The sequence below is a fragment of the Hypomesus transpacificus genome, unplaced genomic scaffold, assembly GCF_021917145.1.
Source record: "Hypomesus transpacificus isolate Combined female unplaced genomic scaffold, fHypTra1 scaffold_338, whole genome shotgun sequence".
Lineage (NCBI taxonomy): Eukaryota > Metazoa > Chordata > Actinopteri > Osmeriformes > Osmeridae > Hypomesus > Hypomesus transpacificus.
In genome coordinates, this window is record NW_025813865.1 from 75,413 (window position 1) to 92,107 (window position 16,695).

General features: G+C 44.4%; 3 protein-coding genes, 1 non-coding gene and 1 pseudogene across 4 annotated transcripts; 2 read left to right on the forward strand and 3 right to left on the reverse strand.

Annotated features, from left to right (window-relative positions):
- Positions 1-860: 860 nt before the first annotated feature.
- On the reverse strand, positions 861-3,405 carry ccdc96 (coiled-coil domain containing 96). Its single transcript, XM_047016304.1, has 3 exons — positions 2,319-3,405; positions 1,450-1,797; positions 861-1,202 (listed from the first exon to the last, which is right to left on the reverse strand). Exons 1-3 carry the CDS (start codon positions 3,126-3,128, stop codon positions 861-863), a joined length of 1,500 nt encoding a protein of 499 aa, XP_046872260.1. The 5' UTR covers positions 3,129-3,405.
- Positions 3,351-8,447, forward strand: tada2b (transcriptional adaptor 2B). Its single transcript, XM_047016305.1, has 2 exons — positions 3,351-3,757; positions 4,167-8,447. Exons 1-2 carry the CDS (start codon positions 3,488-3,490, stop codon positions 5,385-5,387), a joined length of 1,491 nt encoding a protein of 496 aa, XP_046872261.1. The 5' UTR covers positions 3,351-3,487; the 3' UTR covers positions 5,388-8,447.
- Positions 8,448-8,539: 92 nt separating this feature from the next.
- On the reverse strand, positions 8,540-10,954 carry grpel1 (GrpE-like 1, mitochondrial). Its single transcript, XM_047016306.1, has 4 exons — positions 10,851-10,954; positions 10,154-10,310; positions 9,767-9,848; positions 8,540-9,679 (listed from the first exon to the last, which is right to left on the reverse strand). The coding sequence occupies exons 1-4, from the start codon at positions 10,916-10,918 to the stop codon at positions 9,333-9,335; spliced, it is 654 nt and encodes a 217-aa protein (XP_046872262.1). The 5' UTR covers positions 10,919-10,954; the 3' UTR covers positions 8,540-9,332.
- A 1,142-nt stretch (positions 10,955-12,096) lies between these two features.
- Positions 12,097-12,259, forward strand: LOC124464444. Its single transcript, XR_006955725.1, has one exon. It is a non-coding gene; the product is annotated as a U1 spliceosomal RNA (small nuclear RNA).
- Positions 12,260-13,375: 1,116 nt separating this feature from the next.
- Positions 13,376-13,524, reverse strand: LOC124464445 (annotated as a pseudogene).
- Between the last annotated feature and the right edge of the window lie 3,171 nt (positions 13,525-16,695).

Below are 16,695 nucleotides of genomic sequence, written 5' to 3' on the forward strand. Positions count from 1 at the left end.
AATGAAGGCTTGTTTTTTCCTTTACTGATCAGTGTAACCCTTGTGGATGGGATGCGTGTGTGTGTGGATCATACTGAACATTGGGTGAGCAGCGCACTGGAGAGGCATCTAGGGTTGGACATCCAGTCCCCATGAGCAACCGAAACATGATGGATCCCACGTGTCACTAAATCCTGGTACACAATGGATTAGCTCTGTGTATTACTGTTTGGTTGATGAGCCTTCACCATTGCTGATATTGACATTGCTGATTTTACCGGCAACATGAATGTGAGAAAATGACAGTGATTCGAATCAAAGACATAAATGAACGATAGTTAACTTACTTTATCATGTGAATCTCAATTTGACATAACCAAAAGAACCAGACGTTTTTATGTACAACACTGCCATCTGTTGCCTATTAAAGAGAACAGTCTCATTTAACTTTCAGCAAGCATTTATTGTAATTAATTTGTATAATGCAAACCAAAACAAATAAAAGCTTTCATCAACACTTTCATGTATGAATTATTTTGTATTACTTTGTGTGTATTTATAGTAATACATGCAATGTTGTTTTTTTCCGATGTGCCTGTATGGGTAATGCATGGTCAATCTGTGTGCTCCTATGTGTGTGTGTGTGTTCCTATATGTGTGTACCTATGTGTGTGTGTGTGTGTGTATTCCTCTGTGTGTGTGAGTGTGTGTTCCTGTGAGTATGTGTTCCTGTGTGTGTACCTATGTGTGTCTGCGTGAACCTGTCTTTATGTGTGTGTGTACCTGTGTGTATGCTCCTATGTGTGTGTGTGTGTGTGTGTGTGTACCTATGTCATGTGTGTACCTGTGTGTGTACCTGTGTGTGTGTGTGCTGGCTCTCCTCACTGTGACTGGGGCTTGGTCTGCTCCAGCTTCTTCTTGACGCCGGCACACTTCAGGATGAGCTCGGCGTGGCGGCGCTTCAGCCTCTCCAGCCTCTCCTCCAGGCCGTCGGAGGCGTCCACCTTCTCCTCAAAGTCCCTCAGCAGGGTCTCGTTCCCCAGCAGGCCGCTGCGCTGCCGCAGCCGCAGGTTGTCCGTGCGGAGACCGTCACGGGCCTGCTTGGTCCTGGTGAGCACGTCCCGCCTGCAGGCCAACACTGCCTCCACATCAGCCTGCTGGGCCCGCTTGGCCAGGTTCTCTGTCTGGACGAACTGGAGCTTCTCCTTCACATGGGTCAGAACCTGGTGGAACCAGTGGGACAGTTGAGCACAAAATAGAGAAGAGTCAAAAACTACAAGGACATAGAATAAAGGGTATTAGAGTAGAGAAGAGTAGCGTAAAAAAGACAAATTGAGAAGACAAGATTTTTGGTGACACGGTACACATTAGCGTTGCTCAAAGACTCCATTGCAACCACTCGTCTAAGGTATCAAACCTGGCTTTCCCAAATGAAAACCTTCAACCAGTTTGTGGCCACCAACAACATACCTGCACCGTGTTGGTGATCTTCTTGCGCAGCTTCAGCAGCTCCTCGTTGCGCTCCTCGATCTTCTCGTTGTACGTCTGGTTCTCGATCTTCAGCTGCTCAAAGTCGATGAGGTGGAGCCCTTCGGCCAGCTCCTCCTTGGCGCGCAGCGTCCCCTCGTACTTCCTGGTCTTGTTCTTCAGCTTGATGTTCTCCAGGCGCACGCGCACCAGCTCGTTCTCCCGCCGCTGCTCGGCAGCCTGGATCTGCTCCACCTCCGCCTGCGCCGCCTGCTTCCCCAGACGCCGGCTCAGGGCCGCCACGGCGACGTCGCGCTTCATCGCCATGACGCTTTGCCACTCACTCTCCACCTGCACAACAATGATGATGAAATATTACTTTTTTTTTTTATGAACGCTTGCTATTGTGCCTTGCTGAAGGACCCAAGGATGAGTTTAGTGGGAACTAAAAACAGACAACACATAGGCCGCACACACCCACAGGGCTAGCCTAGTCAAAGCCTGTCTTTAAGTTCAAACCTAGAAACTCGACCTGTAGTTTGCCTGATGCTCTCTCCCCTCTAATCCATTCTAACCTGACATCGCCATTTTGGTACACTGAACCATCTAGGAAGTTGTCCTTGGAAACTGTTTGGAAAAGGGCAGGCACTTAAATACACAAAATTACAGCAGATGATTAAATGAACCATCTGTCTATTACCGTGACTATCACAGGTGATAGACCTACTTCATCCACAGCCATAGGCCATTGATTGTTCCAAACCACTGTGGTTCGGCCGCAAACTAATAACGTGGGACTTGGCATGATGAATTCTCGATTGGCAGTTAATCTCACAAATCCAGTTGTCTCTCAAGATCAAATCCATTCTAACCTGGCTCAGTTTTTCTTGGACCTGCAGCCTCAAGTCCTCCGCCTGCAACCGCCCCGCCTCAGAGTCACGCTGGTGCTGCAACTTGAGGTCTGCCATCATGGCCATGTATTTCTGGTAACGCTGCTCCTGGTCCAACGCAGCCTTCTCCTTCTGCGTATCGTCCCCGGTCTTCTTCCGGATGTACTCCACCAGCTTCATCTGCAGCTGGCTGTCCAGCTGGCTCAGCTTCTCATTCTCCATCTGGAGCTCGTGGAGAAGGTTCACTTGCTCCTTGTAGTCGATCCTCGGGCCTGCTTCCTCCGCCGGAGGGGGCCGCTCTTCTATCTTCTCACTTTGCGGCTCCGGGCTGCAGCTCCCGCTCTTCGGCGTCCCTAGTTCCAGTCGGACAGGGCTGTGGTCGCTGTGGTCGTCTTGCTCCACCTCAAGGATGACGCTCCCGTCACGGGAGAGGGGTTCCCCGTTGAGGTCTGTCGCCTCTGGGCCGTCGCCCTCGTCGAACGCCACGCTGGTGGCCTGGTCGGCCACCGCGGGCGCCTCGTCTTCGGCGTCTTCTCCGGGCTCAGGTGTGTCTCCTCCTGCCACACCTGTCTCAGCCAGGGCCTCCGTTGACGTGGCTTCATCAGCCTCTCCTGTTTTCTGATCCAGGGCTTCACCTTCTGCATTTTCAGCACTAGCATTAGGAGATGGAGACTGGTCCTTTTCTGATGTCTCATTAGCTTGTATTTCCTGGACTGGCTCGTCATTATTTAAGTCTGTGTTTTCAACTCCAAGGCTTAGGTCACTTTCACTTTGCTCTGGCAGTTCATCCATGGAACTGCTTGTTATCTAAGCTTTTCGAATTTTAAATGAGTCAATCTAAATGAGTACATCTAGTCCTATTGAACAATATATGTAAAGCCTCTCATTAAATTCTTGATATTTTTAGTATTTTCAATAATAAAACACGGTGACGAAAGCCTACGTCTAACTTCGAAACAGTCTATAATGTTCGTCAATGAAACCATCGGTGTTATGAGTTGTCCTGGAAACTGGTGTGTAAGCCAATCACAGCCGGTTGCGAATGGCTCATTAATATTAATGAGACGCAGTACTCTGACCGGAGATACACCAGTACGCATGCCCCCCTCCAGCGGCTGTGCTGCTTCCAACAACAACCAGGATTCAGCAACATGGCCGATCTAGGGAAGAAGTACTGTGTGAACTGTCTTGCAGATGTTACAAATCTGCGGCTTCGATGCAATGACTGTCCGGACATCGAATTATGTCCGGAGTGCTTCTCAGCGGGTGCAGAAATTGGTAATCATCGGCGATGGCACAGTTATCAGCATGTCGACGGCGGGCGCTTTCCCCTTTGGGGTCCCGAAGCGGAGGGAGGATGGACTAGCAGGGAAGAGCAGTCGCTACTCGATGCGATCGAGCAATATGGATTTGGAAACTGGGTATTTCACTTTTACCGATATCTTAAAACCTACAAATGCAAAGTGTGTGATATTATTGTGGATACGCGAAAGTTTCCTTCCTAAAACGTTGCAAAATGAACCCGGAAACGAAACGGGGCTGCAACTTTACAAACTAACAGGACGACCGTCCCAGTTGAGTTTGCAAGAGTTGATAACATCGATATCACAACTGCCCGTTTGCTGCATTTAAGACAGCAAGGAAGCGTGGCTATTTTAATCATGCGTGCAATTGAATGCTAAATTAAATGTGAAGTTTATTATTTATTCATACAATAATATAAGGGCCTAACCCACTCAACATTTCATTGACGGTGTAGCATGTAGCCTAACTGTGTTGTTGTATGTCATGTCCCTTCCAACATGTTGGTGTACATGTGTTTCTCTCCAGGAGGATATGGCGACCAACGTGGTGGCGTCTCGGACACCCCAGGAAGTAATGGACCACTATGTCAACATGTACATCCACGGTAACCTGGGCAAAGCCTGCATTCCAGACAGCATCCCCAACCGGGTGACAGACCACACCTGCCCCAGCGGTGGGCCCCTGTCTCCCAGCCTCACCACCCCGCTGCCCCCCCTGGACGTCACTCTGGCCGAGCAGCAGCAGCTGGGTTACATGCCCCTCCGTGACGACTACGAGATCGAGTACGACCAGGAGGCTGAGAAGCTGATCAGTGGGCTGTCGGTGAATTACGACGACGAAGACGTCGAGATCGAGATGAAGCGTGCCCACGTCGACATGTACGTCCGCAAGCTCCGGGAGAGACAGCGCCGCAAGAACATCGCTCGGGACTACAACCTTGTGCCCGTCTTCCTGGGCCGCGACAAGAAGGAAAAGGAGAAGGACAAGCCGGGGATTATGGGGGTTGTAGGTGGCGGAGGAGCGGCCGCGGGAGCCGTGGGGACTGTGGGTGGCACGGCGGCCTCCACGGTCCCCGTGGTAACGGCAGGGTCAGGGGTGGTGCCGAACACGCCCAAGCGCAAGATCACCAAGGAGGAGAAGGAGCAGCGCGTACGCCTGCGGGCACTGTGCCAGTTCATGGCCCAGCGAGAGTTCGAAGACTTCTTCGACAACATGCACAAGGAGCGTGTGCTGCGGGCGAAGGTCCGCGAGCTCCAGCGCTACCGCCGCAACGGCATCACGCGCCTGGAGGAGTCCACGGAATACGAGGCTTCGCGCCACAAACGGGAGAAGCGCAAGGAGAACAAGAGCGTGACCACTTCCAAGCGAGGCGGGGGGGCCAGCGGGGGGCTCGGCGCTGGGGCCGGTCTGGGGGGGGGGCTGGGGGCGCTCGGAGGAGGAGGTGGCGGTGCAGGAGGCGTGGGCGGCAGCATTAAGGAGGAAGGCAAAGATGGCGAGTTTGCGGCCATTGAAAATCTTCCGGGCTTCGAGCTGCTGTCAGACCGGGAGAAGGTACTTTGTAACTCGCTCAACCTCAGCCCCACGCGCTACCTGACCGTCAAGACTATCATCATTAAAGACCACCTCCAGAAACGCCAGGGCATCCCCTCTAAGAGCCGGCTGCCCAGCTACCTCGACAAGGTCCTCAAGAAACGCATCCTCAGCTTCCTCACGGAGAGTGGCTGGATATCTCGGGATACATCATAACGATCCACTGACATTAACTCTTGTTCTGTGATTGGTGTGTTTTTTCCCAGGCGGACCAAACTACCCGATTCTATTGCCTTTTAATCTGATCTTGTCCAACGTCCTTCACAGAACGTTTTTGTGCATATGTATATTTAAAAGAAAATATTGATTTCCCCTGACTAAAGTTTTTTGAATACCCTTTACAAGAGTGACGGAACAAATGTAGGCTCTATTTTTGCATTTGAATCGTAAGAGTCCATAGTATAGTTATATTTGTATGGCCAAGGTTGGCAGTATAGTGATTCAGCTTAACAGAAGAGACACTAGACAAACAAAAATGACACTGTGTTTTAATGCATACAAGGTCTACTTACAGGTTTCTGAAAGCTGTCTCTTGAGTAGATTCTAAACAGCAATACAATCATTGTTCCTGAAGGAGAGGGCATAGTAGCTTGTTTCATGAAGAGTTGAAGACTAAGCTCACGGATCAGTATTTGGCAGCTATCAGCCCACCACTTATTTGTCCAGTTCAGTCCCCATACCTTTACAGTACATACAGCTGGAAATATGGCAAGGACTAGTTTAACTGTGCCATTTCCATGACACATAGGATGTAAACAAACTACCTTTGAGTCTCCCATTCACTTCCCATTTGCTCAACTTGATTATGTTCTCTATCATTAACCTTTCCCTGTAGAAAGCAAAAGAGATGCTCTCTCGTTTACATGGGGATGAACCCTAGATGCAAATCTGAAATGTTTCCTCCTTGCCAAACAAGCATGTCTATTTTACTGTTTTCTATCTCCTACTAGAGGTTACAGTACATTTACCTGCCTTTTGGTTTCAGTGTTATTTGAAAACAGCATTGGTTTGCTTGAACAAATGTAAATTGTTGAAGGAACGTGCTGGGAATGACTGTTCTGTTATTGCCTGCTGCTTCCTGTTTGGTTTAGTTTGCTTGTTGTATGAGTGGTGTTTTTGTTAGGTATTTGAATTGTCAACGACCTACTATCTTTCTGTCAAGTTTTAAAAGTCGTTTTTTTGTTGTTGCATGTTCGTTAACATAGTATAAGTTACTTGGCTGTATTATATGGCATTTCAATGACATATTTGAAGTGTTTCTTGGAGGAAAGGGTAGACTGACAGTGTAGAGGGGTTCAGCAGAAATGTCATCATACTAATGGCAAACCAGAGGTATAGTCAGGTTCTCCTGATAACCTTTGTGTCCTTGATGTACAGACAACACCTATAAACATATGTTTGGAAACTAGGATGTGTATGTGGGTTGGTTGAATGGAAACAATTTAACCTTGATCTTGTGCTGATAGTGAACGCAAAATACCTCAAAAGCAGGTACAAAATATTAGACAACCAAATGTTGAAATTCTTTTGGAACATAAAAAATAAGAATGCTACCTCTAATTCAACTCCTGTCCAAAACTGCCTTATTTACAGTCGAACATAGATCTCCTTATTTATTTTACAAGCAGAACAAGTCTTGTTGCTGTGCAGACCATAGTGGCAGCTCTTCTAATTCATTCTCCCTTTCCTCCACTGAGGGCTCTCTGTGACTGGAGCAGTGAGGAGCTCCAATTAAATGTAAATTGAAGTTCTTGAATGGGCGTCTGTTGACAGGGAGGAGCGAAGGCACGGAACTGGGACATGGGCCAGGAAAGAGAGGATGGAAGTAACAGTGTGTTCTTAGGCCTTCACTTTATTAATGGCTGCCGTCTTTACAAGTCATCCTTCTTCACAATTAAGAGGATTTTATTTCCAATAAAGGGTCATGTCCTAACAGTCCCATTCCTTCATGTTATAGAGGAGACCTTGGTAAAATAATTTGTCTCTTGTTAGTTGGTTTTTCAGAAAACACATTGGTCCAGTGGTTTCTTTCTTTCTCAAACTGACAGCCCCAAAGTTTTGAGAAAGAGGCAAAATATAAAACGAATGTTTTGAAGGCTGACAAGATTTGTCCCTCTGGGAAATACTCCATGGTGAAGGGGTCAAGGGTTAGGGTGAGTGTGGCCCAGATTATGTTGGAGCAGCCCACTAAGTTGACTGCCAGCTCCTATTACATCTGTTGGTGTTCTTCTGTCTACAATAACTAGACTGATTCGGAAATAAACAATGATCCTCTCTCCTTTTGATTATTTGACCCAAAGTCTATCATTTCTCGTACATACTTTTTCAAAAGAATGGCTAGCATGCTTGTGTTGTACTATTCAGGGTATGCCATCTTGTGCCAAACTACTTCACCACCTGCATGGCACAGACCTGATGACTGAAGAGTTAAAGAGTTCTACACTCTCAAAGTTAAGCTTTTGCTTTCCATTAATAGTTAGTTCTACATAGCGCATCTTCTTGACTTTTTAATGCTGAAGTGATCTCTAGTTTGCGGTTTGCTTGTATGTGTTATTCATTTCTGTTAACTTCAGATATCCAGCTATATTTTCAGGTTATTTGTCATATTTTTCTTTAGTTCTAAACTGTCAACATACTGGAATGTGTGTTTGTGTTTTGTTTGCATGTGTTTTCCAAATGTTTTGAAAATAGCTTGCAAATGGTGTGTAACTGACAGAATATCTAAATTGACTATGTTTTTAGATTTTACTTTTACATGGGGGAAGGGGAATTTCTATATTTTATTTCAGGGGGAAATATTGCTTAAAATATTTTACCAAATGTAAATACTTTTTGTAAGATAAATCAAAAGGAACATATAAATACTGACCTGTGAAATGTACAGTATTTTATTTCAAGAACATTTTTTTTTTTTTAACTTTTGTAATAAAAACATTGAAAGACTAGCAAGAAGCATTCTAAAAGCCTTGGGTGTTCTCTCAAAAAGCAGCATGTTGTTAAGCTGTTCATGTATATCAGTGGTATGCTTAGGAATCAAACCATGTTAAGAAGTGGGTAGTCAAAACTGTTAAAAGGCTTATTGTTTTCCCATTTTGTAGTTGCACAAGACATGCAGTGTGAATTAATGTTCTGTAATAAAGTGCTATACTTTGTCATTTCAAGCCTCCAGATCATATTTATCTGCATGTAATGAGTTGAGGTGCTTAATTTGTATAATAAAGTATACACCACTAATTCTACTAAATTCTAGTTACATCGTTAGTGGATGTGTCAAGATGTAAAACAGTAATATGAAACAGACCAAGTCGTCACAGTTAATATATTTATTAAGATGCTGCGACCCTTAATTGGACGTTCGTCCACAGATTCACATGTAGCATTCAATTCAAATTGTTTTATGAATGAACAATGTCTTGTGTTCTCAAAATCCCAACACACCTTTCAACCTTTTACTGCAGGAACTATATCTGTGATTCTTTTATTTTAGATACATTTTGAGAACCATATACTCTACTATGATGTGCAGTGACTGAGAAGAACAAAATAAGGATCGGTCAAACATTTCACACAATTTCTTTATAGCATCAACTCTGAATTGGTGAACACAACCCATTTTATCTGCCTCCCTACACTCATGTGAATATTAGAGTGGACAAACTGCTCAGAATATAAAGACCCAAGTCAATTTCTGTGGTTCTCCTATGAAAACAGTAATGGTATAAAATCAATGAGGTCCATTACATTCCCCCATGACATAACATAAGAAACAGCACAATTACATAGACTGGCAAAAAAAAAGAGAGCTGGAATCTGACATTGATGATGAAATTACTTACAACCAGCTCTGTTCTCTACTGCCATTCGATTGTGGCTTCGGTTTCAAAACAGAAAAAAAACAGCCCGTCAGTCGTGTTGGATTCCTGCCTTTTAGAGGCACCTGTGGATGGGATGGATGTCAGGGAGGCTGGGGGGGTAACCTGGGAGGGGAGTAACTTGGGGGGCTATGACTAGCCTGTTGTACCATAGATTATCCGTTGCCCAGGGAACCACAAAATAACAACCCACAATTTTGTGTTCTTCAAAACCCAGAATCAACTTCTCTTAAGGTCCTTTGGCCACGCCCACCAACGCTGGCCGCAGGGTGCGGCCATGGATCTTGTAGCCCACCTTGGTAACCACGGCAACAGTGCCAGGCTCCTTGCCTTTGACGGGGGCGTGGAAGAGGGCCTCGTGCTCGTAGGGATCAAACTTCTTCCCGTCGGGGTTGATCTTGACCAGGCCGTGCTTGGTGAAGACCTTCTGCATCTGGCCCTCTGTCATCACCAGCCCATCGTACAGATTCTTCAGGTGGGGGTTCTGAGAGTTCACCTCCTCCTTGGGAACACTCTCCGTAGCCTTCTCCAAGATGTCTGCCACCTCCAACAGGTCTTTACAAAACCCTTGGATTCCTGGTTAGAGTGCAGAAGCGTTTTGTTTCAGAGCGTGATTTTAAGCCCTGTTTCTTTGTACTCCTCTACAAGCAACTCTGAGCTCACCATATAATTTGGCATCCTCCACCATCTTCTGACTCCTCGTCCTGAGGTTCTCTGTATCTGCTAGCGCTCTCTTGTACTTATCCTGGAGACAGATACCACTGTTAGTTAAGGAGAACATATGTAGAAACATAAGGACACAGCTGAAAAGAAAGCCTTTCTCATTGGATGACTGTGCCAACCTCAATGCACTATTCTTTCTTATTGGATGACTGTGCCAACCCTTAATGCACTAGTCTTTTTCATTGGATGACTGTGCCAACCTCAATTGCACTAGTCTTTCTCATTTGATGACTGTGCCAACCTCAATGCACTTAGTCTACCTTAACAGTCTGAAATCTTCGGAAAAACCTTGCCTGAAATGAAATCACACCATTGTATCCTCCTCACCGTGACCTCTTTTAGCTGTTCCTCCAGCTGGCTCTTCTCCTCAGCCAAGGCCTTCTCTGACGCGCTCTGCTCCGGCTTTTGGCTTCCTGCATCCTCCTCTGACCCGTTGTTGTTCTTCTGTCGGGCCGCCGTGCATAACAGCCGCGCCGAAGACGCTCTAAAAGCGAGGTCAAGTCACATTAAATGGTCCTTGAGATGCAGATCTATTTTAAAACTTCGATGTGTGTATGTCAAAGTAGAATATTAGGATAGGCTATTAACTCTAGCCATTGTCAGTAAACTAATTCAGCTACCAACGGCTTTAAAATGTGTCTTAATACCCAGCAAACTGTAGTCATTTATGTAACGTCCACTTCAACGGCCAGTAAGGTGAACTTGTTAGGCTAGTAGAAGTACATGAATTAGAGGTGCATGGTGGTCAGAGAATAATCACGCTATTATTTGCTTAGCAAGTGGATTACATCGACTACGGTTGAGATGAATCCACCTGCATGCCAACACTCAATGCCACTGTCAAAGCAGGCATTACGAAACAAGCATCGGCAACACCGTCTCAATGACTTCTGTCAGCTAACTAGCATACCTAGCTTCAAAGCCAAGGCTGATGCAACTAGTTAACAAGATAGAAAAACTAAGTGATGACATGGAGGACAGTATAGATACTAACTTGTCAAGTTCCAAATATTTAGTAGCATACCTTATTAGTGATGGAGATGCTACAACCGAGTAGCTTTGTCTGACAGCTCGTACACACCAGCTCGCCATCTTCACTTCCACCGTTAACACACGCTGAAGGGGCAGAGTAACACACTAGCAGGAGCAGGAGATGTCTGGCCAATCTCGACTCGAATAGAAAGCGCGTAGTTGCTGCGTCCAATCAATGTTAGAGATCAGTGTGACGACAGTGCATAGTTTGGTTGAGATCAGTTTAAAGGTCGAAAACTACACGTGATCAAGGACAGAATTTCTACCTGAAAACGTTAAATCTGAAGGTTATCTCCACTTTGCCTTCGTATCTAACTCAATTGATATATTTTAATGTCGTCAATTGTATTGTTCTTTGCTATCTTTACTTATTGATGAAAATATAAAAAAAATGATGGTAATCATGAATCTTTCAGGATAATTTCAGTTTAACCACAAATGTTTTGAACAAATCAACTGATTAACTATTGATAGCACTCTTGACACTTCGAAACAGTTTAATAGAGATTTGGCAGGGCGCTCGGCTAGACAGTTAAAGTAACTTTGGCATACGATTGACACGCTTGGAGCATAATCTGTCTGGGAAACTTTTAATCTGTTTAAACAAATCAATGTCATTTAAATCCAGGGTATATTTGTGGGTTGGTAGCAGAGCCATTGGAAAATATTTTCGGTTTCTGGTTGTTAGTTAAATGTGTGTGTGTGTGTGTGTGTGTGCGTGTGTGCGTGCGTGTGTGTGCGTGTTTGTGAGTGTTTTGTGAGCGTTATGTCATTCTAATCCTAGTGTCGGCTTTAAGGAACTGCAGTGAGTACATCCCACACCATATAGGCTACACCTATATTATGCGTATGCCTATGGGACGGCCACGAAAAGGGCTTGCTGCACTTTGCCATGATATAATTTACTTTAAATATTGAAGTGATTGAACTGTCACAATGTAACGGACACCCAAACTATAAATAACACATTTAGAATAGCAATCATATTTGACTATTTACCAGTTTCGTAATTGTATTGTTTGGGCAACTGCAATGCATTGTGGGTTGGAGACAAACGTCGATTTAAATGTAGGTTTAAAACGCAACCAAAAGCTATATCTAGTGTTTATTAGTGTTTGAATAAATGTTTTTTAATGTTGTTGACGTGCATTGGAAAAATAATAAATAAGTACATTTGATCACCGTCACTTTATAGGGTATGCATAAAAGTAGTATGCCACATTGCCAGTTGATATAAAATTCTTACCTAGCAGGAGCGACACCACGATCATTTAAGTGGTTTACCCAGGTTGAGGCTCAGTCACTGCACTTCGGCTGTCTGACGCTTGCGAATTTCTCAAATGTGGAAATCTCGACTGCATAATTTCTGATAGTGGGGGACTGCATTCGCGCTCTCCCCTGGTAAATTGTCGTAAAGGGAATATCTTGACCATAAATGAAAATTAGCTGTGTCATGACAACTCAGCTTTTATGGAGAAGATTCGAAGATTGCGGTAATGGAAGATGTCTGAAGGCCATCAGATTGAAGACTCGGGAGAATATGCACTTAACTGTTCAATGGTTGACACACGTAAGGAGAAAGACAGCATGCAGAAGTAGAGACCCACAAAGAGCATGTCAAAGGAAGAATGAACGATGATAACGCTTTGTGTTCTGAACAAATACAGTTTAGAAGGTTGTAATTAAAATACCAATATATTTTCTTGTCAAATGGCGAAAGTTAAAGTACAAAAAAGTATATATTTTTTATAATAAAAGTGCATCGTGCTGCCTGTTAAAAGTCCTGGGGTTGCTCTGTGATGGGCCTCTTATGGCTGCATAATGTGTGGGTCAACATGTCAAACTGAATGTCTATTGAATAAACGGGGCAGCAGGATCAACTGAGCGACCATGGAAATGGGAAATATATGTGGTGGTGGTGTGTGTGTGAAGGGGGGGGGGGGGGGGGGGGGGGGGGTAATCAGACCTTTAATGCCCTGACATAAAAACAAGAGTGAGCATCCAACCATCAAAGACATCCGATTCATTCTCTTAGGAGAGGCGCGCCGGTTAATTTGGAAAGAACACCCACTGTGCAATGATTCCCTCTGTTCCGCTTTCGCAGATGAATAATTCTCTGTTCCCGTTCGGAGTGTTTTTCAAACATCTGTACAAGTGGAGCGTTAGAGAAGTGGGACCGGAACGGAAATCAATTAGCTTTGCCTCGTGAGATGTGACTGTGTTTCTAACCTGTAGGAGCACCGAACCACCAGATGAGGAGCATTGTGTTATTGTTTATAATGATATAACATCCTTCCTTTCTTCTGTTACTATTCGTTTGTTTCAGAAACTCTTTCATGTTACCGGTGTCATACCATCCCATTGAACAGTTCATTTCGCAGTTTATTTGCGAACTGTGCAATATTATTTTGTCAATAATTAACACAGAGTCCTGCTCGTTTAAGCTTTATAAAGGTAGATGCAAAATCACACCTTAGTTTGTATAGGGTGTAAAGCATTCATTTCGGTACATACTATCAGGGGAGAGCGCGAACACAGTCCCCTAATACCAGAAATTATGCAGTTGAGATTTCCACATTTGAGAACTTCACGAAACTGGTAAATAGTCAAATATGAAGTTATTTCACTGCTGAATTCGAACGGTTGAACTCTGACCCTGGATGTAGTATGAGTACAAGAAAATCATAATGTATTAACAATTTCACAACCTTGAACCAGTCTTTGTCCTTGCCCCCCCACACTGCTGACTCATCTTGATATATTCCAGATCTAACGTCCCTTACCACACATGAACAGCAGGGGGCGACCTGGTCCAACTTTCCTTACGTAGAAAGTGAACAGTCTGGATTTCTAGAAATATCCAGCCCTCCTTTGAGCCTTACTTTAACAATCACAAAATCTTAACTCTGAAATAACTGGAAGTAATTTCTTTCCATAATGTTGTGAGCATCTTTACCCATACAGTAGCATAGCTTCATGTAATTTACATGGTAGGTGCAGCAGAAAATCAAGGGCTTATAGTGCACAATTATCACATTTACGCATTTTGCAGTGATTCATGCCAAGGTACAGTTTGTGTTGATAGACAGTTCATTAGCAGTTTGTTTTGGCAAACCAGAGGTTACTGACAAAAAATGGAATGTTGTGTATGAGTGGACATGGAATGTACAGGCCAGGTGTAAAGTGAAACATTTATGCAGCCCCATATACTGTATTATCAATGAGATAGTAACTCGATTATTTCTTGCTGGCAGTTTGCTTCTCTGAAGGTTAATTAAATGTCTGTGTTTGTGTGTGTGTGTGTGATAGAGACTGACACATTACCAAGGTCTGTTAAATTGGGCCTGTTCTCTATTAACAGAATGCTACAGTCTCTCTCGGAATCTTTGGTGTGCTCAAGGTGAACAGCACGCTCTCTCCAAGGTCCATGTCTCACTCACACACATTGCTGATGGCTACATACGTGTGTGTGTGTCACCTTTTGAGGAAAGTGTGTGTGTGGGGTGATACAAAGACAGTGACCATGAGGAAATCTACTGAGCCCGAGTTGTCCCCCTGCTGCTGGTTAATCCATAAAGACAGAGAGGGGCAGTGCTGATGCATGGGTGGGAGAAGCAGTGTGTCTTTTCATGCAACAGAATGTATGAGTTTTTCCCAATGTGTGTGAGTGTGTGTGTGTCTGAAAAGATGTTACGGTATTCAGTTAAAGCTGTGTGTGTCTGTGTGTGTGGAGGCAGGGAGGGTTAGGGGGTGATTGGTTTGAGACGAGCCCGCTGAGGTAATTACCCCTAGGGTTGGAGGGGGTCAATTGCTGGCTGCCTCATTACTTGAGTGGAACATCCCATTAAAACAGGTTTGAAATACAGCATTACTCTTGCACAAGACCAAGGTGTGTCTTTATGTGTTTGTGTGTGTGTGTGTGGCATAGAGAGAGAACAGACGTGATAGCGAGTGTGTACATTTTTGTTTGTGTCTGCAGTGCTGGGGGGTGGGGATCAGAAGAACGATACAAGATGAGATGGAGTGAGATGGAGGGATGTCATAGGCTAGCGTAGTGAATTCATATCTCACAAGCAAGACATGCATTGAGAATCCCAGTGATTGGGATTTGAAACCAATTAATCTAGAAAAGGGTAATAATATAATCTGGTCCACCAACCTTCATTCAATAGTCTGACTTTAATCTAAATCCATTCTGTAAATATTTCATCTGATCCACTAACATTTATCTGAACAACTGATGAAAACGATGAATGATTCAGATATCCGACTGTATAAACCCACATGGTTATGAACAGCAAACCTCTCAACTCCAACTTCTATCAAAGCATTGCAATGAGAAAATGTTTAAACTCCCTCTCCCTCTCCCTCTCCCTCTCCCTCTCCCTCTCCCTCTCCCTCTCCCTCTCCCTCTCCCTCTCCCTCTCTCCCTCTCTCCCTCTCTCCCTCTCTCCCTCTCTCTCTCTCTCTCTCTCTCTCTCTCTCTCTCTCTCTCTCACACACACACACACCCGAATGCACACATATCACAATCATTATTCTTCTAAGGTGCTGTGTGTGTATGTGCATAAATATAAAAGAGAAGATGGATGGGTGGATGGGTGGGAGGACGTAAAAATGTTGTCAGAAAATATCACTCCCTCCTCTCACCCCTCCCCCCACTCCAAGCGGTTTACCTCATCAAATATTCAAATTGAGTCTGGCCCCCTTTACTTGGATACCTGAAGCCATTGATCCATAGGCTAAACAAAACCATTCAACACTTAATTTGAACCCGATAAAACACTGTCAGCAAAGCAGAAAAATAATTATGGCCTACTAATTTGGATCGAAGTATCCTCCTTTTCCGCTTAGGCAGTGAGTCTTCTGTTTTTAACATATTACCTTTTGCAATGCAGATAGAACCTGGGATATGATTGGACCGAGCACTAGAACATTTGGCATATTTTAACAGTTTAAATATAGACAGAAAGAGTAAGTTATAGGCCTACAGTTCGCATAGCTTTGTGATTTGACTTCAAAATACTAAGAGGAGTAAGTGACAGGTGACTGGCAGGCAATCTCATTAGAGTTGCATTCGAAGGTGCATAATCGGAAAATGCTAAACGACTTCTCATTCACTGACCGCTAGCTGCGTTTCACGAAATAACAAACCTCCGTAGCGGCTGACATTATCAATTAATTGAGGGCATAGCTAAATTTAGCTTGCGGAAGGAAGAAATTGCCGATTATTTGTCGCATTATTTCAACTAATAGTGTGTCTAACTCTTCTATGATTGGATCTGTTTAGAACAAGTTGGACCTTTAACCCCAATAAGCTGGAGGCTTTACTACAAACCCACAAGGTCAGCTGCGCATCCTTTCCCAAATGTTTCAGACAGAAACAAACTGGTATAACCTCTACAGTTCTTCAGACTGTGGGATTGTCTCTAATACAAATATTGAGTGTTTTGGGTTTTCTGTCAATTGAATAATAGGTCACATAAACCTGATAGACAAGTGAAAGGTTACCAACCACTACTGTCAGGATTTTGTCCTAAAGAAAAACTGATTGTGGTTGTAAAAGTCTGTTCAAGTGCATGTAGGGTGAACACTGTTAGGTCCATCTGTAGTTGGTCAATAGACCACTTCATGATATACAATAGAAAGAAATCCTTCATCAACAGACAATGGGCTGTGCGACCTGCGTCTGTGAGCATTGCTTAACATTGCCACCAGGTGGCGTCAGTGTTTTGCTCACCGCGTCTTATTTGGCATTCAGACGCGACCACGTTGAGTTTCCACTGTCTGCCCTCGCTCGAGTTCCACTCCCTCCCTACCTCATTTTCTCTCCGCGT